At 39.1% G+C, this 23059-nt stretch overlaps 1 protein-coding gene across 3 annotated transcripts in view; it reads left to right on the top strand.

Annotated features, from left to right (window-relative positions):
* The window catches only part of KCNU1 (potassium calcium-activated channel subfamily U member 1), a 148199-nt gene that overhangs the window by 14026 nt on the left and 111114 nt on the right, over positions 1-23059 (top strand). Inside the window, exons 3-10 of one of the 3 annotated variants that reach the window (XM_047854822.1) lie at positions 7046-7107; positions 8189-8279; positions 10063-10174; positions 11159-11234; positions 12433-12508; positions 18772-18942; positions 20070-20161; positions 21782-21892. In XM_047854822.1, coding sequence (XP_047710778.1) covers positions 7046-7107; positions 8189-8279; positions 10063-10174; positions 11159-11234; positions 12433-12508; positions 18772-18942; positions 20070-20161; positions 21782-21892 — 791 coding nt within the window. Of the gene's footprint in view, positions 1-7045; positions 7108-7879; positions 7967-8188; positions 8280-10062; positions 10175-11158; positions 11235-12432; positions 12509-18771; positions 18943-20069; positions 20162-21781; positions 21893-23059 lie in introns of those variants that run through there. The other 2 variants (XM_047854824.1, XM_047854823.1) reach the window with 2 other exon arrangements.

Raw genomic sequence — 23059 nt, 5'->3', positions numbered from 1 at the left:
GGATGGATGTTTTGCATCTGTTTTTTTTCTCAGCCTCACTCAGGCAATAGCTTTTCACTCTGGTAGCAGTCCGTGGTTCTGGTTTCCAGTTTTTCCAACACTGCCAAAAGCAGGCTCACATCATCTCCTCCTCAGAGGTGCCATCACCAGCCAGGCCAGCTAGGACCCTTCCTCCAAGGTCTGCAACTCAATTCCAAAGGGCATCTCTTTTAAGATCTAATGTTGATAATGCTGACCTCTTTTTCCTTTTTTGTTGGTAACTTTTTCAGTTAAGTTCTGTATTTTGAGATCATTGGCGAATCACATGCAGTTGAAAGAAATAAGATAGAGAGAGCCCAGTTACCCTTTACCCAATTTCCCCCAATGGTTGTATCTCACAAAACTACACTATAATGACAGCCAGGATATTGACATTGATATAGGCAAGCTACAAAACATTTCCATAACAAAGATCCCTCATGTTTTTGGTTTTGTTTTTGTTTTGTTTTGTTTTTACAGCCAGAACCACTTCCTTCCCATCTTAACACTCTTCAACCATGGCAACCAACAGTCTGTCTTATATTTGTTACTTTTGTGATTTTTTTTTTGTGAGTTGATTCATCCTTTTATTTTTTATTTTTATTTTATTTAAATTCAAGTCAGCACACAGTGATACAGTATAGTCTTGGCTTCAGGAATAGAACCCAGTGATTCATCTCTTATATATGATACCCAGTGCTCATCCCCAAAAGTGCCTGCCTTAATGCACATCACTCATTTAACCCCTTTTTGTTGATCTCCCAGACAACCCTCAGGGTGCAGCTTCTTTCAGTTACTACCTCCCTATAACTCCCATATTGTCCTTCTACCTTTCCCATCCTCCGGTGCTGTTTATTAGATTTTTAGAATCCCACTAGGAACACTAATTGTAATTTGACCAAGTTTAATTACATGTTCTGTATTAGTGTTTTCATAGAAGGTCATTTCATCTCTTTCCTCTGCTTGATCCTCCTATTTTCTTACATTTCCCACATAACTGGCATTTTCTATTGTCTGCTAATACTCATTCATGAAGATTTAGAGAATTCAGTGTGCCTCGTTTACTGTGTTGGCTGTTACTTGTGTTCTCTAGGTACACAAAACTATCTACCAAGTAAATTGGCGGTTTTAAGCCCCACTGTGGAAATCAGTCTCAATTTACTGTGTGTTTTCCCACACAGACAAACATGGGAGATCATGCTGTGGCCAGCAATTCTGCAAACAAGGCTTTCTCTGGAACAGGTCTCACATTTTTCTCTGACTGCTTTCCCGGATGCTTCTGGAAAAAAAATAGTGTTGCCGCTGCTAGCCAAGAGATTCCCCAGCAGTGATGGTGTGGCTTCAGAGTCTCCTCCAGGCCTCTCTGGCTTTGTGGCTTCACCTTTAGTCTGTGGGCTCAAGTGGAGGCCTTTCCACCCCACAAACAACCAATGCTTCCAGATTTTGCCCGTCCAACCCAAGAAAAATTTACACATCCCCTCGGAAATCCCTCCTAATATCTGTCTGACTCGGTGAACAGTGTTCACAAGATGTTAGCTCCCAGTGCCTACTTTTGGTTGGGTATACATTTTCCTGTTTGTTATATGTTATTTCTGGATAATATTTTTTAGGTTTGTGGCATGAGGTTGGTATTTTTCTTAGTTTCAATGAAACTAACATTTTCTCTTTTGGGGTGGGAAGGGGGTTAATTTCTGCGGTTTAGAGGATTGTAAACATATGGCCTGTTGTCATCTTTCTGGAAGCTTTGCAATATATGATTTATACTTGAAAAATCACTAAAGAGATTTAGTGAAAGAGAAAAAAATCATGTGTAAAGACAAGAAAAAGATTTCGTGGAAGCTATTAATCGTTATCAATACCCTGAGATAAATGTATATAATCTCCCAATATCCACTCCCAGCATCTTTTCTGAGCCTCAGAATACATTTCTAACTAACTGCTGTTAAACCCACAGACTTAGTAATATCTCCATCAACACCTAATGTAAATGTTAAAATGGAGCTTATAGTCAATGGTGAGACCCCAAGGAAATAGATGCCAGTAACTCCCAGGTATTAAATAAGCTGCAATATTGTCACTTACAAAGCCATTGGAAGAAAACCATTTGAAGCTCTTGGCTCTTACCCAATGACATGTAAATTATGGTAAGTTAGTTCTTTATATGTTTTGGATACTAACCCTTTATCAGATATGTCATCTGCAGATACTTTCGCCCATTCTGCAGGTTGCCTTTTAGTTTTGTTGATTGTGTCCTTCACTGTGCAGAAACTTTATTTTCATGAATTCTTAATAGTTTATTTTTGCTTTTGTTTTCCTTGCTTCAGGAGACATACATGGTAAGAAGTTGCTATGGTTGATGTCAAAGAGTTACTGCCTATGTTCTGTGCTAGGATTTTGATGGTTTCAAGTCTCACATTTAGGTCTTTAATCCATTTTTAATTTATTTTTGTATATGATGAAAGAAAGGGTTCTAGTTTCATTCCTTTGCATGTTGCCGTCCAGTTTTCCCAACATCATTTGTTGAACAGACTCTTTTTCCATTGGATATTTTTTCCTGCTTTGTAGGAGGTTAATTGGCCACACAGTTGTGGGTTCATTGCTGGGTTTTCTGTTCTGTTCCGTTGATCTCTGTGTGTACTTTTGTGTCCGTACCATACTGTTTTGGTGACTACAACTTTGTAATATAACTTGAAGTCTGGAATTGTGATGTCTCCAGCTTTCCTTTCCTTTTTCAAGGTTTCTTTGGTTATTTGGGGGTCTTTTTTGGTTCCACACAAATTTGAGGATTGTTCATTTCTGCAAAAAATGCTGTTGCTCTTTTGATAGGGATTCCATTAAATGCATAGATTTCTTTGGGTAGTATAGACATTTTAATAATATCTATTCTTCCAATCCATGAGCATGGAATATTTTTCCATTTCTTTGTGTTGTCTTTAATTTCTTTCATTAGTGTTTTATAGTTTTACTCAGTACAGGTCTTTCACCTCTGGTTAGGTTTATTCTTAGGTATTTTATTGTTTTGGGTGAAATTGAAATTATTATTGGTTCATTAATTTCTCTTTCTGCTGTTTCACTATTGGTGTATAGAAATGCAATAGATTTTTGTATGTTGATTTTGAATTCTGTGATTTCACTGAATTCATGTATGTATCAGTTTTGGCAGATTTTTGGTGGCATCTTCTGGGTTTTCTATATAGAATATCATGTTATCTATAAATAGTGAAAGTTTGACCTCTTCCTTGCCTGTTTGGATACCTTTTATTTCTCTTTGTTGTCTGATTGCTAGGACTTCCAGTACTATTTTAAATAACAGTGGTGAAAGTAGACATCTCTGTCTTATTCCTGACTGTAGAAGAAAAGCTTTCAGTTTTTCCCACTAAGGATGATATTAACCGTGGGTTTTTCATATTTGGCCTTTATTGTGTTGAGGTATATTCCCTCTAAACCTAATTTGTTGAGGGTTGAACAGATGTTGTACTTTGTCAGATGCTTTTTCTGCATCTATTGAAATGATCATATGGTTCTTATCCCTTCTTTTATTAATGTGGTGTATCATGTTGATCGATTTGTAAATATTGAAGCACCCTTGCAACCCTAGAATAAATCCCTCTTGTTTTTAAATTTTTTTTAATGTTTATTTATTTTTGAGAGACAGAGAGAGACAGACAGACCACAAGCTGGGGAGGGGCAGAGAGAGAGGAAGACACAGAATCCCAAGCAGGCTCCAGGCTCTGAGCTGTCAGCACAGAGCCGGATGTGGGGCTTGAACTCACAAACCGTGAGATCATGACCTGAGCCGGAGTCAGATGCTTAACCGACTGAGCCACCCAGGTGCCCCTGGAATAAATCTCCTTTGATCATGGTAAATGATTTAAGGAATTTATAAAACTCAACACCCAAAAAACAAATAATCCAATTAAAATGTGTAGAAGACATGAATAGACGTTTTCCCAAAGAAGACATCCAGATGACCAAGAGACACATTAAAAGATGCTCAACATCACTCATGATCAGGGAAATACAAATCAAAACTGTAAAGAAATATCACCTCACACCTGTCAGAATGGCCAAAATCAACAACACAGGAAACAACAGGTGTTGGCAAGGGTGTGGAGAAAGGGGAACCCTCCTGCACTGTTGGTGGGAGTGCAAACTGGAGCAGTCACTCTGGAAAACAATATGGAGTTTCCTCAGAAAGTTGAAAATAGAACTGCCCTATGATTTAGCAATTGCGCTACTAGGTATTTACCCAAAGAATACTAATTCAAAGGGATATATGCAACCTGATGTTTATAGCAGCATTATCTACTATAGTCAAATTATGGAAACAGCCCAAGTGCCCATTGACTGATGAATGGATAAAGAAGGTGTATTGTATATATATATATATACAATGGAATACTTGTCAGCCATAAAAAAGACTGAAATCTTGCCATTTGAAACAACGTGGATGGAACTAGAGGGTATTATGTTAAGCATGATCCGTCAGAGAAAGACACTGTATGATTTCACTTGTGGAATTTAAGAAACAAAATAGATGAGCAAAGGAAAAAAGGGAGTCAAACCAAAAAACAAAAAAATTTTTTAATAAAGTGTATGTATTTATCTTGAGAGAGAGAGAGCAAGAGAGTGAGCACAAATGAGGAGAGGGGCAAAGAGAGAGAAGAGAGGGAAACCCAATCAGGCTCCGCACTGTCAGCACAGAGCCCAACACAGGGCTTAAGCTCACAAACTGTGAGATCATGACATGACCTGAGCCCAAATCAAGAGTCAGATGTTTAACCTATTGAGTCACCCAGGCGCCCCACAAACTTTTAACTATAGAGGACAAACTGATGTTTACCACAGGGGAGATAGGTAGGGACATGGGTAAAATAGGTGACGGGGATTAAGGAGGACACTTGTGATGAACACCAGGTGATGTATGGAAGTGTTGAGTCAAGATATTGTACACTTGAAAACAGTATAAAAACTTTAAAAAGTTAAGGTAAGTTGGAAATAGCAGAGGATTTTTGGAACAAGTTCTGTTGTTGCAGAGGTATGGGAGTGCTTCCCTCTCACATCAAGCCTAAGGAAAGGCTTAAGAGGAACCACTCAGAATTTCCAGTCTGCATCTCTGGGAACTGTGAGGACACAGAGGACTGACATCTGGTTCGTTTGTGGAGAGGCGCTGTTGTTGGGCTAGCTGCTCTATGGAGGAGAAGTTGTCACACTGAAGATAGTCTGTCCTTTTACTATTTGTTGGGACAAAGAATGGTTGAGCTGTTCCACCTGCCAGATAGGGGTCACATGTGAGAGTCTTCTCTTGCCTGCTCAACTAGGCATCTGGAGGGGTAGGAATTCCAGCAAAATAAAGGCATGTGAGATGTACTGAGAAAAGAATTGTGAGCAACCAGTTCAAGAACATGCTTCCACCCAATTTAAGGGAATCGCAAAGGGGACCCTTAGTGATTAAGTATTATCCAGACTGCAACCCTTCTGCCCTTTCCCCTTGCATTTCTGATCCCCTTTATTTTCTTTAACTTTATTTTCTTAGCATGTAACTTCTAACATACCATGTAAGTTACAGATTCGTCATCTTTTTTTTAATGTTTGTTTATTTCTGAGACAGAGACAGAGCATGAGTTGGGGAGGGGAAGAGAGAGGGAGACACAGAATCAGAAGCAGGCTCCAGGCTCCGAGCTGTCAGCACAGAGCCCGACATGGGGCTCGAACTCACAGACCACAAGATCATGACCTGAGCCGAAGTCGGATGCTCAACCGACTGAGCCACCCAGGTGCCCCGTAGTCATCTTTGTATTTTCTAGACGCTAAGATCCAAAAAGGCAGGGATCTTTGTACATGTTGTTCACTGATAGTTCCCAATCACCAGAATGATATTTGGGTCATGATAGGTACTAAAAAAAAAAATATTTGCCTAATTTGAATATGAATTGAATTGGTATCTCCAAAGAGCAATGAAATAGCCCATGCAAGTAAATATTAAACACCTCCCCTTCCCAGACCCCCAGGGTGAGAGCATAGTGATCTAACAGCAGTCAAGTCCAGCGTTTCCTTCTCTGATCTCCCTTTTCTGTTCATTCTCTAACCTTGACCTACAATTCTGGAGAGGCTGGAGGTGGCTTAGTCAGTGTGCAACTAGAAACAAAAACTCAAAAAGGGTTAATAGGGAGGAGACTGACCTTTTTCCCAGTACAGGTAACCTGCCCAAGGAACACCTGAGCTGGAAGGGAGTAAAGCTTTAATTGTAACTAAAATTCAGTTCTACTATTAGTATTACTAATAATATACTGGACTGAACATAAAAAAAATGGCTGGAAAACTATAAATGACTGGAGGAATGTTTGGTTACCTAAAGTTGACCTGAAAAGTCATGGAGGCTGCAAAAGGTTTCATCCAGATGCCTTGAGGGTTTGGAATGGGAAAACTTCTGATAACATTCCACCAGCTCTGCTTCTTCCATAAACCAGGCACATTCGCATGTTAAACACACTCATATTCTTTTCCTCATTTACAGCACATTCCCTCCTGTCAAAATCCTGACTATCCTTTTACATGGACATGTTGGGACTGTTTCTTCTCCAGTATCACAGACATTTCAAGTCCAGAGTTTATGTCCAATAGCCCTCATTTCCAGCATGTAATAAAGTGCCTGACACATTTAAAGCACTTAGTAAATGTTTGATGAGTGAAGAAATGAATAAACGATGGGACTTCTTGAGATCAGAAAGCTTTATGAGCGGTAGGAGGGACAAACTTTATTCTAAAGTATATAGGAATGAAAATTACATAAGTAAAATGAGTGAGTGTGTGTCATTTATTGAAGACCTAGTAAAAGGTCCAATTAGTTTCTCTTGAGTGAAAGAATGAATGAATGAATTCATGCATGCATGCTAACATAAACGAATGTGTGAAAAATGGCTGCATATATAGGCAAGGTTAAAAGAGTAAACACAATTTTGTTGGTTTATTTATTCATCTATATATCAATAAAATTATTTGGTCCTTATTTTTTTTGTTTTTCCAGATGATCCTTGTATTTGTACTAAGCATTGGGTCTCTCATAATCTATTTCATCAACTCTTCTGAGTGAGTAAAATCCCCAGTCATCCTTGTCTTCTGTGTCATTAGGTTGCCAGGTAATTTGGAATTTTCTGCCGGGAATAATGTTTAATATGCTTTCAGGCATACACACATATAAACTCATTAAAAAAGGGGGTGAGTGTTCCCCCCATGAAGCACTAAATCTAGTTTCACCAGAAAATGCATGAGTTTCCCTGCATTGTGCATTGCTACGGGCTGTGGTGCTGTATACACATCTATTTTAGAGTCTCTGAGACTAGAAGCCTCCAGCTGTGGTCTCCACCCTTGGACCACTCCTGAGGGTGTTCTGTGTCTTTGGAATCCTTAAGTGTTGAAACAGAATGTTTATAGTTGTTTCAGGGTTTGTCATAGGTTTCAAACAACTTTGGATGGGTTTGAAGAAGGAACATGCTAGATCTCACCTGGGATAAAGGAGCAAGTTATTGTCTGCTCTTCTCTGAAGCCATTCTCATCTTCTATACCCAAGTTAGAATGGTTTCTTGGACACAGCCTAATCTAATCTGAGCTCCACGCTGATCAGCTGGGAATTACACTGGATTTCTAGCTGAAGTAAAATTGGTATTATGGGGCCACAGAAGCCAGGCAATTTTGGAAATGCTAGGGAAACTAGTAGTCTTTGCTTTGTGAACTCCTTACTGACCTTTTAGGAAATTTTCTTTACATTTGGGTTCATATCAGTCCATTTGACTTAGTGTAGGTCTGTATGAGAAGGGCACAGATGTCAAAATGTCCTGGCTGGGCAGATAGTTTTGCAAACCAAGAAGAGCCACATAATCTCTGTGCATCTGAATCCTCATCGATAAAACAGAAATAGAACCAATGAACTCTATGAAAGGACGAACAGGTAATTGTCCTGTTATTTTCAGCTCCACATGCAGTCCTGTGGTTTTGTTTGTGCATACCTTTCCTCCCAAGGGAAAAGTAATTTCCTTAAAATGTGAACGTAAGTGTCTTGGATTAACCATTCATGGTGAATAAATAGAACATTGCCTACTCTTTATTTGGTCTTCTATAGTAAAACTTTTAAAATGTACATCTGTATAAATGGTTCTTATTTCTTTTCCAGCCCTGTTGGAAGCTGTTCTTCATACCAAGACAAAACCATCCCTATTGATTTGACTTTCAATGTGTTCTTTAGTTTCTATTTTGGGTTGAGAGTAAGTATCTATGGAAAGTGGGAGGAAACAAATGAACACAACAGGTGCAACGTAAAGAGGTCTTTATGTGCCTTAGTTGTACAATCTGCCTCTGTTTTCAGGCTCTACAGCTAGAGGGTGTGTGCCCTAACCTGTCCAATGTATAAAGAGACATGAAAACTCTCCCTTGCACTTAACACTGTATCTAGGCCAAAATTCTGGTGCAAATGAAAATGATTCCTTTGGATACCCTGTCACACTGTCCTCCTTATTGGCTTCCCAACCTACCACTGAGAAAACTTTACTAATAATCACAAGCTAGGAAACCTGAGGAACAGCCTCTGAAATGTCATTGGCTCAACCGATTCCACTGATGGGACATGTGCCATATAATTGTATAAAATACATTAATACCTTTGTTTCATTTTTGTTACACTCATCTATTAAATAGTTCTATCATTCCATAGACATTTATTGAGGATCCATCATAGGTCTAGATTTCAACGTATTTATCCATCACATGTTTATGGGAGACTATATATATATGTGTGTATACACACACACACACACACACACACACACACACACATCTGTATTTTTATGACCTTCCTTCAAAACTTAACTCTGACCACACTGACCATCAAAATCTTTTTATAGTAATTTATCCCTCTATATATGCTTGCTTTCTTAATCCAAATAGGGAAGCTCATAGACACAGGTCTTGGCCAGCCAAACTTCTAGATAGTTGTACTTTTTCCATTAAGGGCCATTCTAAATCATGTATTTTTGTTCACAAGTAGGAGGCTTTAGGGGCACCTGGGTGGCTCAGTTGGTTAAGCGTCTGACTTCAGCTCATGTCATGATCTTGCCGTTCATGAGTTCAAACCCCACATCAGGCTCTGTGCTGACAGCTTTGGAGCCTGGAGCCTGCTTCAGATTCAGTGTCTCCCTCTCTCTCTGCCCATCCCCCACTCACACTCTGTCTCTGTCTGTCAAAAATGAATACATGTTAAAAAAATTTTAGGAGTGCCTGGGTGGCTCAGTCGGTTAAGTGGCCGACTTCGGCTCAGGTCATGATCTCGCAGTCAGTGAGTTCAAGCCCCGCGTCAGGCTCTGTGCTGACAGCTCAGAGCCTGGAGCCTGTTTCAGATTCTGTGTCTCCCTCTCTCCGACCCTCCCCCGTTCATGCTTTCTCTGTCTCAAAAATAAATAAACGTTAAAAAAAATTTTTTAAAGGAGGCATTATATAATTCTATATATCAGAAAGCTCTAAGAGCATCAATAGGTTCAAAGTGTTTATTCTGATATGTCAGTGTTAAGATCTGGTGAGTAAAATGGGTTCATGTTCATTTACTGAACACCCATTAAAGGAAGTTCTTTGTAAAAAAAAAATTAGAGTTTATTTATTTATTTTGAGAGAGAGGGAGAGAGACTGAGAAGGGGAGGGGCAGAAAGAGGGAGAGTGAGAATCCCAGGCAGGCTCCATGCTGTCATCTCAGAGCCAGATGCGGGCTAAGAGATCATGACCTAAGCCGAAACCCAAGAGTCATGCTTAACCGACTGAGCCACCCAGGTGCCCCTGAAGGTACAGTCTTTATATAAATACATATTTATCTACATGTCTATACTAATATATATTCAAGTACATAGCTATCTGAATACACATGCGTGTGTATGTATAGGTATGTAATAGATTGAGATCAAAGCTTCAGTTGAGTGAGATGAGTTAATAAAGCCACTGGTATGCTCATTTTAAAATTCTCGAGGGTAACAGAATATGGAGTCTTTTGTTTCCATTTCATAGTTTGTGGCAGCGGATGACAAGATCAAGTTTTGGTTGGAGATGAATTCAATTGTAGACATCTTTACCATTCCACCAACCTTTATTTCTTATTATTTGAAGAGTAACTGGCTAGGTAAGTGCGTTGTGGGAATCAGGTGTAGTCTCTTAAAAATAAATAAATAAATTTAAGTCTTCCACTTTCACTCATAAGTATCCTTCATTTCCATTTTTTAAATGGCCTAAATGCCATTTAAAAACATTTTTCACCATGATTATATGATTTTGTAATATATTTTCAAAACTGTTATTTTTTTAAACCTCAGTACCTGGTAACGTACCTGATGCACAGTAGGTGACACTGGTTATTTATTGTTTGTGGACTGATTCATCCACTGCCTGAGAGACAAGGTCCAAACCCCCCATCCCCCTGAGGCACCTATATGCTAGAATCCCACGTGGACTGGAAGAGATGAAAAGTCTCCATTGGTCTCTCAAAGCAATAAATCATCATATCCAGACAGGCTGTGACATGTTAGATATCTATCTAACTGCTTACTTTGTCTTTATGGGCAGTGCATGGACATTAGGTGGCTTCTATCAGTTTTTATGGAATTTTATATTATTATTTATTACCTATCCAATATTCCTTGCTGTTGTAATTATCAAACTACGTAAAGTAAAATATCATGGGAAAGCTGAGGAACAGACCATAGAGATTCTATAATCAGGAGTTTAAGTGGTTAATAACTAATTTACTGTCTGTTCTAAAGAGGAATTCTATAGGGTGAAATGTGAGTAGTGCTTATTATATGCGAGGCCTGCTCCCACATGCTTTCTGTGATTAGTTCAACAGCCCTATGGGCTAGGTACTTTTAATTCCCATTTTGTAGATGAGGAACTATAGACATGAAGGGAATTGCTTTAGATTACAACAGCTGTTAAGTGTCAGGGCCAGGATCTGAACTAGAGCTCATGCCCTTAAACCTGTGGCCTTACATTGTATGTGAGCATCTCAGATAGAAAGAAGGTAAGTAGTCCCGATTGTGTTACAACCCTGACTACTTCCGGAAGTGACCCTCTTCTTTTTGGCAGATTTGTCCTTTTGATTGCTTTGTAGGTTTAAGGTTCTTAAGAGCTTTGCGGCTGCTAGAGCTCCCTCAAATCTTGCAAATTCTCCAAGCCATCAGAACCAGGTAAATGCTAGCCCTGCCGTAAATCCTGCTTGCTTGCTGGTTTGGATTAGGAAATTAAAAATGTAAACTGAACCTTCAGCTCCTTTCCCATCAGAATTTCAGTGTAAACCCCATGAAATCCCTTACCTCCCAAGATATTATTCATCCCCTTACTCCTGTTGTATTAATATCACATGCTGACTAGGAAGTTGACAATCATTTGAGTCTGTTTTGTAGAGCTACATTGTGTAAGTCCATTTAGACTTTAATTCTGCCTCCTCCCCCCCCCAAAAAAAATTAAAATAAAAGCAATCCAAAGGTTTTGGTTCTATATACTTGCTATCATGAATCACGTCTCTTCTATCTAGGAATGTGAGACAGTTTTTCTGACCATGAGGCACCCAGTAGCAGCAATGAAATCGCTTACAAAAATAGAGCTGCCTAAATGTCTCAAAAAAAAAATTGCAAACTACCTTTGAGCAGCAATACTTCTAAAGTGTTATGCAGTTTGGTTTAATGTTACCCACTGAAAATCTTCATGCTTCTATGTTCTCCCCAGAAACATCAAATTTTATAGGCCAGGTGATTTCGCTGCTAGGCGTTTGTGCATCATGGAGCAGTTGGGATTAGAAAGGGCTGTTCTTGTGTAACAGGTAACCCTACCTGAAAACCACAGAAATTTCAGCTAAACTCTAGAACTTTACTTAGGACATAGGAGCTTGTCCAATCCTCTTCACTGAAAGAGCCTGGTATGAGTTTAGCGAGACATTTCTGTGATCTACTCAAAATTCCATTTTGCAGACCCATTCACTGGATTCCCAGGACACTGCACTTTGTACTGTTACTTTAGACAATGTGGCAATCTATTAAATTTAGTTTATGATGATACATATATATTTGTAAAAGCAATATAATATCAGGCTGGTGGATAGCATAGCAAAGTGTAAAATTTTTGAACAAGCGTGTGTGACTGGGTATGTTCAGAACTGGGCATCTCAGACTCTAATGTGCATATGAATCAAACAGAGGATCCCTACAACAATGCAGATCTGTAGATCAGGGGTGGGGGCTGGGATCCTCCATTTCTAATAATGCTCCCATTATTAGAGTACCATTGCTTCTGGCCCATGAACCACACTTAGAATAGTCGGATTTTAGAGGACTTGTGTTGTTCTGGAATCTGTCTGAACCCAACAACTTTTTGTCTTTCTTCCTCTAGCAGTTCAGTGAAGTTTTCCAAACTGTTATCAATAGTCCTCAGTACCTGGTTCACTGCTGCAGGATTCATTCATCTGGTAAGCATTTCCTCAAACTCTCAAGTGTTTCTGGTCAACATGAACATCTTTTCTTTAAAAAATGCAGGCAGACCTTCTGAACTCCTGTCTCTTTCACTGTAACCAGTGTGCAGTTTATCTTTTTACCTCCCCTTTCTTGGTCTTCTGCACTCCCATATTCTCCACAAATATGTGTTTCCTACACCTCAAGGTATCTATGTTCCTTCCTTCAATATTCAAAACTTGCTCTTAAGAAAGGATCTAATAAGCTTACACTTCAAAATTATAAGCAGTAGGTGAACCTTATTGTTGTATCTTCATAGGAGTCTCAGCATTTAAAAAAAAAGTCAAAGAAATGAAAGCAGTGAGAAACTGTCACACTTATGAACTAGGAGAGTTGTGGGAGACAAATTGCTAGGTTACAAAGGGGAGCTTTAGGGCTTTCTCAGTTCTCCCAAAATCCATCTGCATATATAGCTGCCTCCTTTGCCTGTAGGAGAGGCTCATTTTTTTAAAATTTTTTAAAAATTTATTTATTTTTGAGAGAGAGAGAGAGACAACTTGAGTGGGGGAGGGGCAGAGAGAGAAACAGAATCCCAAGTAGGCTCCAGGCTCTGAGCCATCAGCACAGAGCCTGATGCGGGCCTAGAACTGACGGGCTGTGAGATCATGACCTGAGCTGAAGTTGGATGCTTAACCGACTGAGCCACACAGGCATCCCAGGTGCCCCAAGGCTCGTTCTTATCCCACATAATCAGAGTTATAATAAATGGATTTCAACAATAAGGAACAAACTCTTGGACTTCATTGCTTGAGGATAGTTGAGGAGCAGTCATTGAAAATGCAGAAATTGAAATAGTACGTTGAAAGCAAAGGTCTTTGAGAAAAGGAAACAAAACAAAAAGCACAGCAGGAATCTTTTTCACTTGAGTCCTCTCAAAATTAATTAAAGCATTAATGGTAAAACGGAAAAAGAATTTTAAAGTTACCATCTTCAGCTGATCAAGAAAAATGTCAAACACCAAATGCAAACCATGATCTGAGCCTTCAAGAAATCTGAAACCAGCCACATCCCTCCTCCATCCTCAAGCAGGAGAGAAATTTCCTTGAAAGAAGATCACAGTAGTACGAGTGGATCCCTGGATCTAGAGGGTTGCACCTGGGTGCATGGGCCTGCCATGGGAGCAGCAATCATCAGTGTCTTTCTGGAGACCTGCTGGCCATCACAGAATGGTAGGCAACAGTGCTCGAGGAGAAACTTTTTTGTCATCAATAGCAGTTCCCCATGAAGGGCTCTTAGGCTGAATGTGGCCTATAGACCTATTTTGTCTGACCTAATTATGTTTGTATTTTCTGTTCTAATTTTTTATTGCTTTCTAACTTTTACAGAGAGCTCACATAAAATCCCAGATTTCTGGATTCTTTGGGAAAATACAAAGTTTGGCAATCCGGTTTCTCAAGGCCACTACCAGTCCTAGTTGTAGACTTGATGCTCTCTGTTAACAGTATGTGCTCTTGAGTTGGACACAGCCAGGCTCACTTGAATCAAAGTCTCTTGCTTAACCCTTCTAAGCATGTGAACCTTGCTAGTCACCCAGGTGAGGAGACCTCCAGCAAGGATGTATGCAGAGAAAGAAGAAGCAACCAGATGGCTTGTGACATAAGGGGATCCACTGTGAGTCACCCCAATGTCTGGAATGTTGAAAGCCTAGAAGAGCTATATCCCAGAGCGTAGAAAATGGCAGATTTGCTTGGGAGGATATTTGAAATGACAAACCAAAATAAAAACTATAATTGTCCCAACTCACCAGCTGCACATATAACTACTGGCCTTCACCTAAAAGTTGATACCCTCAGGGCACCTGGGTGGCTCACTCGGTTAAGCATCCGACTTCGGCTCAGGTCATGATCTTGTGGTTTGTGAGTTCGAGCCCTGCGTCGGGCTCTATGCGGACAGCTCAGAGCCTGGAGCCTGCTTCAGATTCTGTGTCTCCCTCTGTCTCTACCCCTCCCCCACTCACACTCTGTCTCTCTCTCCTCCAAAAATAAATAAACATTAAAAAAAAATTTTTTTAATTTGATACCCTCAAAAGGTGAGTGTTAACCACAAGTAATCAAGAAGGGGCCTATGCTTAAATTCTGCCAAAAATAACAAGGGGGTATAGTGGAGAAAAGAGAGACATCAGCATAACAACAGTTATTTAATATAACACTTATAAGAACAATAATTACAAGATAATTTGTCCAAGGAAACGGAGAAGAAAAAAAATCCATATTTGAGAAAAAATGCAAATAAAAGGGCTTAAAAACTAAAAGTACTAATTCAAACAAAATACATAAGGTTTTAAATAAAAGACTATTAAACCGTAGCAGGAGTTGGAAAACAGGCTGAATGATATCAGAGAAAAAGAAGAATGATATCAGAGGAAAAAGTATTACAGAGCTGAAAATGACATTAGAGGAAACCAGAATGTAATCAAACGTGACACAAACATGCTCAGGAACATAGTGGACAGGATTGCAGCAATGTGACATGGAAAAGAACAAAGGCATTCCAGCAATGTCAACTGAACATACTCTAAAATTAGTGTTCCTAGAGCAAAGGACAAGACAGGTGACACCAGAAGAAGTCACCAAAATAAAGTCTTGAATCTGTGGGTTAAAAAAAATTAATGTTTATTTATTTTTGAGAGAGACAGAGACAAAGCGTGAGTGGGGGAGGAACAGAGAGAGGGAGACAGAGCCCCCCCAGCAGGCTCCAGACTTCGAGCCCACAGCCGGATGCAGGGCTCAAACTCACAAACTGTGAGATATGACCTGAGCTGAAATTGGATGCTTAACCGACAGAGCCACGCAGGCACCCCTTAAATCTGTGGGTTAAAGGGTATATCATGTCCCAGTGTTGCAGGATTCTTTAGCTCAATACCCAGGGAACCTTGTCTTGCCACTTCGAAGAATAAAGAGGAGAACACAGAATAAAATGAACAGCAGGCAAAAGTTTTTATTAAAAAGTAAGAATAGTGGAAGCAAGGGTAGTACAAAAGCTCTTTTTGAAGATAAGGGGCACATGAAAGTGAATGCCCCAGATGATAGGCAAGAGACTTTATTTTATAGGGTTTTGGCCCATTCCTTTTTCTTTTTTCCCTTTGTTTCTTTTTAGGTTCTTTTTTTTTTTTTTGGTCTGATAACTGTAAATGCAGACTTGTTTATTCCTGAGGGGAAACTGGGGCAGGAGTAGGTGGTGCTTGTTACATTTGTAAGGAAAACTTTGTGTCTGAGAGAGTTTTCCTCATGGTCAGGCCCAGGAGAGTTTTCTCCGAGGTAGTTTTTCTCATGGGTAGATGTTCCTAGCATTCTTTTCAAATATGTGGTTTGCTCGCTCCCAGGGACCGTCAAGTCCCAGCCTCTCCCTTTCTGCCTACTGAATCCTATCTTTCCCTCTCATACCAGGAAAAATGACACAAATTATTTATTCCAACCATATTATGGAGCAGTTTACTGATTTTCAAGGATAAGGAGAGAATCCAAGCAGAACCAAGCAAAGTCTATAAAAGGGGGAGAAATGAAACTTGCCTCGGATTTGTCAATGTCCATTGATACCAGAAGGTGATAGGGTAGGGTCTGCAAAGTTGGTGTGAAAGTATAAGCTATCCTGTCATTTTAAATATTCAAGAGAAAATAGCACCCAGGAGTCCCTTTTAAAAGCATATCTCGGGGGCGCCTGGGTGGCGCAGTCGGTTAAGCGTCCGACTTCAGCCAGGTCACGATCTCGCGGTCCGTGAGTTCGAGCCCCGCGTAGGGCTCTGGGCTGATGGCTCGGAGCCTGGAGCCTGTTTCCGATTCTGTGTCTCCCTCTCTCTGCCCCTCCCCCGTTCATGCTCTGTCTCTCTCTGTCCCAAAAATAAATAAAAAACATTGAAAAAAAAAATTTAAAAGCATATCTCGAAGGGTGCCTGGGTGGCTCAGTTGATCAAGTGTCTGACTCTTGGTTTCAGCTCAGGCCATGATCTTGCAGTTCGTGTGATTGAGCCCCACGTTGGGCTCTGCGCTGGCAATGTGGAGCCTGCTTGGGATTCTCGCTCTCTACCCCCCTCTGCCCCTCTCCTGCTTGTATGTGCATGTGCTCTCTCTCAAAATAAAAATAAATAAACTTAAAAAATAAGTACCTTGATGGTAAAATCCAGCCATATACGAGATGAATCAAAACTAGGAACTCAGGAATGAGGAAACCATGATATAAAGTAATGGTGGGGATTATTGAATGAATTAAAAACAGCGCTAAGGCATAGCCAAAGGAATTATGGCTGCAGACTAGGGCACACATGTACCATGTAAAGATAACATAACTTGTGTGAGTGATGGCAAGGTAAGAGGAGAGGGGGGAATCCCCCTAGCGTCCTCCATAGCATTTCTTATCTGAAGTTGAACAATGTCAAGCTTGAAACATAAAATTTCAGTTCTGAAATATGAAGTTAAAAATAGATGATAACTCAGTATCTTAACATTGGTCCAAAATCCTTTACCTTAACTTTATCTTATCTCCCATCTGGGTCTCTGCTCACATGGTTTTAGAGGAAGAGCAGAGTGGACAAGGGGGCCAGCAGCAGGCCACCAACTCTTGGAGAGTGCTGGGAGGGAGGGAGGGAAGAGGTTTGAAACACTAAATACCCCCAAAGAGAGTGAGCTGAACCTTAAAAATGTTACTTAATTTATTGTGAGGGAGAATTCCAGGTTGCAATAAACTTAGTTTTAGTTTATACAACAGGTTGTACCAGGATACGATCTAATCCCTGTGCTATGATGCTGTTAACAGACACTATGGGGTTTCAGCTTAAAACTGTCTCAGGGAACTCTTTTAATCCTGAGGGAATATATATGACATAATCTGTGTGTTTTAAACTGGTTTTCTTAGAATGTACTAGTCTCAGACAACAGTGAAGACTCCAGAAGTTAGTGGAAGCAGATTAGTAGACTTTGCAACAAAACCCTCTGCCAGCTTTGGGAGTTAAGTGTACGTGTATGATCCCTTTCTTATTTTGGAATAGGGTATTATAAGGAGTCCATACTCTTAACCTACTCCTCAAACTTAAGAAAAGGTCACTTTTAAAAAGTGGTCAAATACCTGAGCGAACTATGTTATTTCTAATTTCTATTTTAGTTCTTTTTCTTTTTTTTTTTTTTAGAATTTTTTTAACGTTTATTTATTTTTGAGAAGAGAGAGACACAGCATGAGCAGGGGAGGAGAGAGAAAGAGGGAGACACAGAATCTGAAACAGGCTCCAGGCTCTGAGCTGTCAGCACAGAGCCCGACATGGGGCTCAGACTCCCGGACTGTGAGATCATGACCTGAGCCAAAGTCAGATGCTCAACCAACTGAGCCACCCAGGCGCCCCTCTATTTCAGTTCTTAACAACAAAACAAAAAAACCTACTTTTCCAGGCATCTCTAACATCTTAACATTTTTGCTCTAAATAGAAATGGAAAACATCCAAGAAATATGTAAGATATTTGGGAAAAAATGTCAAAAAATGGAAAAAGAAAGGAAAGTTGTATACATTACATAATTGTCATTTATAATATTAATAATATATGATATATCATATATTTATAAGTTTATATATACCACAAATACATAGTGCCATTGCCTAAGTTACTCATTTTAATATAAAAAGGTAATCTAATGAGTTTAATTTTCTTAAAATGTGAAGACTTAGGGAGAAATCAGAGGAAATATTCTTCAGAGGTTTTTTTTTAATCACTGAAAAAAAAATTTTTTTTTTTTGGCAGGGAGTGGCGGTGGGGAATAATGTGGAAAATTTGTTTGCTTTTTCTTAGACACTAGCCTTCATTCTCTTAAGCACATTGAAGTGAAGTGCTCATGTAAGTGCTTCCTTTTCAATAATAACCCTGAGCTACTGGTAAATAAGAATAAATAATAATTGCTCGATTTCAGAACCTGGCTTATCTGAGTCTCATGGCTGTAGAATGCAGTGATTTGCCCAAATAAAAGGAAAGAGATATAGGCAGCCAGTACCCCTGGGGAGCTCTCCAAATGTGGGCCCAACCTACATCCTCCCTCAGAGTTCAGCAGTAATCGCAGTGAAGAAAACAAGACTTCATGATCTCTACACACACTTTGCAAACCCTTTAACACAGGCTAGGAATCATTAATATTTCATTTGGATTGAATTAAGTGAAACTAATCCAATGTTTTTCCTATTCTTTATAAACATTCCGTTGGATTCCATTCAGAGACCTTTCCTGAATCTCCTCTTTTTGAACAGGTGGAAAATTCTGGTGATCCCTGGCTCAAAGGTAGAAATTCACAGAACATATCATATTTTGAATCTATTTACCTGGTCATGGCAACAACGTCAACTGTTGGCTTTGGAGATGTGGTAGCCAAGACATCCCTAGGACGGACCTTCATCATGTTTTTCACCCTGGGGAGTTTGGTGAAGAATATTTTTAATATCTTTGAATATAGCTACATTAACCCAACACATGTAGTTAATGGTGATAAATAAAGCAATACAGGTTTGAGAGTGAATGTTGCATTATTCAGAGCAAGTGTGAAATGAAAACGGAAAGATACTTAGATCCCATGTTTTCCAAACTGCATCCTCTGGAGCACGTGATTCAATTGCATGATTGGCAAAGATGAGGATGGCAGACAAAGGAGAGCAGACTTTATTTATTAGTCTGCATTGAATTGAGCAATCCTATATTCCTTTACCTCTTGCCCATCAGACTAAAGTCTTTCTTCCAATGAGGAAGGGCATTTGAGATTTGATTTGAATGAGCCAAATGAGTAACTCTCTCTGAACTAGCATTTTACTTCAGATATGTGAACATCTGTGCTTGGTTCAAGAGTGTATCGTGGACAAAGGAAACCTCTTTCAGTTACTTTAACTTCAGCTCCTTAAAAACCGGTAACAGAGTTCTCCCCTCCAGCTTTCTGATACTCCCCTGTCCATATTATTACATCCCTTCATTTCAGTCATTTCCCCTAAACCTCTCTCTGTCCCACGTTTTATTTTTTTTCTAAGCCTCACATAGTATCACGTCAGAAGAGTCAGAAGTGCAGTTAGTTGTGACTAGAGGACAAAAGGGACAGGAAGGGTGCCTTACCACTTGTCTTTGCTTTCATAATTTGGAATGCTGCAAAGCATTTTATTTGATTTAAACCAAATCCAAAGGTCAAGGAAGAAAAACGGCCTGCCTTTTGAAATACAGTTCACAGATAAGAGAAAGTTTTATGCACCTTCTTTCTCTTTTATAATCTCAGAATTTTAGAATGTCCTTGAGAACAATGAGATCTGGGGGTGCCCGGGTGGCTCAGTCCATTAAGCATCCAACTTCAGCTCAGGTCATGACCTCACACAGTTCATGGGTTTGAGCCCCTCATTGGGCTCTATGCTGACAGCTCAGAGCCTGGAGCCTGCTTCAGATTCTGTGACTCCCTCTCTCCCTGCCCTGCTCATGCGTGCTCTCTCTCTCTCTCTCTCTCTCTCTCTCTTTCTCAAAAACAAATAAACAATAAAAAAATGAAATCTAAGATTTTATTTGCTGATCATTTTAGATCCTATTTGCGAACTATGTCCCTGAAATGGTGGAAATTTTTGCTAACAAGAGGAAATACACCAGTCCCTATGAGGTGGTCAAAGGGAAGAAGTAAGTAGCTTTCAAGCATAATTTCTGCCTAGAAATTCTACTAGTCACATATCTCTTTAAAAATGCCTGTCGCTTGGCCTAAAGTGAATATATTGGCAAGGTCCTTCATTTACTGAAGAGGGTTGTGCTAAAATAAATACCATAAGATGATATTTGGTACTTGATAAAAACAACTATGTAGATGCTGGTAAGAGCAGTAAAACAACTAAAATGACAGATAATATTATCATTCCCTATCAAATATTAAGTGTGGCAATATTTCTGCATCCCTCATCACTGTGCTCTTAACATCTATTACTGTTCTGTTCATTTTAATCATGTGGTTAACTTACGGCTAATTTCACATAATGGATCAAATTAAAGCCGCAGTTCAAATTTAAAATAATTACTTCGACTCTGTGGTCTCAGCCAAAATTCCACTAACACCATATGGGGGCTCATTCACAGGCAGAGGTTTGCTGGAGTGAAGAGAAATTTCCACGTCTTCTACAACACTTCATAGATCACCTGTTTTGTCCATGTCACAGCCACCTGTTCTGGGAGGAAAATGGAGTTGGAGTTGTTTTTTATCATATTTCTCTGTGATGTGTTATTTCAGTATCCACTATGGTTTTCACATCTGAGAAGGAGGGAATGTATTGGAGATCTTAAATTGGAAGCAACTCTTTTTTAGTCTCTATTTGCTGTAGAGGAAAGAGGTCCAGTGGAGATAAACTCCCTTGGAGTGGTCTCTTAGCACAATTGGATGAAAACCAAGATTGACTTAGGAGTCTGAAGAGGAAAGTAAAAAAAATAAAAATAAAATAATAATAATAATAACAACAATAAAATGAGTGAAAAATAAATATTGAAAACATGGAAATGAACTAGATAAACCAAAGTCTTACGCAGTTCATCACAAGAAAGTGATGCGGGACACATGCCAAATTAGCCCAAAAGGTCTGGAAATCTTAAGGTTAGGTTAGGCTACATGTATGCTTTTAGTTTCCTTAAAAGAGTAATGGAGGGAAAAATAGCTTATTTAAGTGCATTACCTAAGGAGGTTGATAGCTATTTTTCATGATAAAAGTTGAGATTTTTACACCTGTCCTTGATGTCTCTCCATTGGACTCACTTTTTAGTAGCTACTAGATAATTTTCAGTGCGGAAGATAAACCAAAATAATCCAGAATGTACTGCCACCTCTGCCATAGTATTGGCTATGAGAAAATCAGTGAAGTATTTTGAGCCTCTTTTGTTCCTTTGAAAAAGACTAGATCAGCTAATCAGGAGTCAAGTGAAAGAAATCAAGTGAAGTAACACATGTGCAAGTCCATTATAAGTTATAATAACTATGAAAAATGTCACAATTACAATAGTTATTATTGTATTCCTGAAAACCTACGTGTTATTCAAATGTTTGGATTCATACCCAACATGGAATGAACTAGGGACCATAGAAATCTGATGTTTCTTTTCTCTATTGGAGATGCAGTCTTCAATGTTTCTATTTTAAAAATCTGGGTAATTCAAATACCAGATTGATTTAAAGCTAAATTTAAGCTAAATTTAGCTCTGCGTCTTGACAGGAAGATACTTCTGTTTCTCAGATGATCCACCTCACATATTCTTGCCCCCTAGGTTCATCGTGGTCTGTGGGAACATTACGGTTGACAGTGTGACAGCTTTCCTACGGAATTTTCTCCGCCATAAGTCAGGGCAAATCAACATTGAGATTGTTTTTCTGGGAGAGTAAGTTTATCTGTACCATTCACGGGCTCTAAATTAATCCTTGAAATATGTGTGCATTTTTTTAATGGAAAAAAATTACCCTCGCAATATTCAGAGGAAAATTAGGAAATAATAATAAGCAAAAAGAGAAGAAAAGGCAATCTTACGACCAGAGTTAACCTCAGAGAATATTTTGGAATATATCTTGCCTGATGTTTATCTGTATATGTATTAACGTTGTTAAAGAGATTTCCTATCATTTACTCTTATGTGACAGTGATTTTGTGCACAAGTCTGGCATTCTTTCTAATTGCTCTTCTGTTAATTCTCAGAATTGGAAATGTGAGTTCAAATAGATGCAGAAAGGATTGTTTTTAATGATGTTTTTATTCTATGAAACTTACATTTCCACAAGTAGAGTCCAAGTCAACTATTTTGTGAACCCCCTAGAAAACGCATACTTAATAGGAAAAGGTTTTTAAGTAGGCAAAATGGTTTCTTATCATTTTATTTTACAATTTTGGTTCCCAGTGAGATTGAACAATTTTTGTATGTTTTGACCATTTGATTTTCCTTTTTTGATGAATGAAGAAATTTGTCTTCATTTCTCATATCTGCTTTTCTATGAGGATGGTTATCTGCTGCTTTACTGACTTCTCAGCGGTCTTAATGTATTTTGATATTAGCCTTTTTGTGTCATTTGTTGTAAATATTTTTCTCTCTTTGCCTGTGTGTGTGCACGCAGAAGCATTTGATTTACATGTATTATAACCCATCGACTCTTTCATTGTGGCATCTGGCTTTTCTGACACTCTTTGGCCTCTCTGTTCTAGAATTAAGCAAATATTTCTCTAGCGTTTCTATGTTTCCATATTGAAATATTTTGTATTTAAGCTCTCTGGAATTCATTTTGTGTAAAGTGTAAGGAACTAACTTCTTTATTTTGTTCAAATGGTTTATCAGTTATCCACACACCACCAAATAAGTCAGGCAGATTGGAAAGGGCATTTTGATCTTGTACAGGATCATATACAGGATCACTTCCGCCACTTCCACCTTCACACATTTTATAGTTCAACACTTTGTTCCTTGTACGTTGTGGCATGTCCAGTCCCATACAACTTTGGGCTCCCCTGTATGAGATGACCAACCAGCATTTTGAACTCCTTCATGGTGCTACATTGAGGG

This window comes from Prionailurus viverrinus, chromosome B1 (genome assembly GCF_022837055.1).
Source record: "Prionailurus viverrinus isolate Anna chromosome B1, UM_Priviv_1.0, whole genome shotgun sequence".
Lineage (NCBI taxonomy): Eukaryota > Metazoa > Chordata > Mammalia > Carnivora > Felidae > Prionailurus > Prionailurus viverrinus.
Note: the sequence above shows the minus strand (reverse complement) of the source record. Positions and strands in the feature narration are given on the sequence as shown.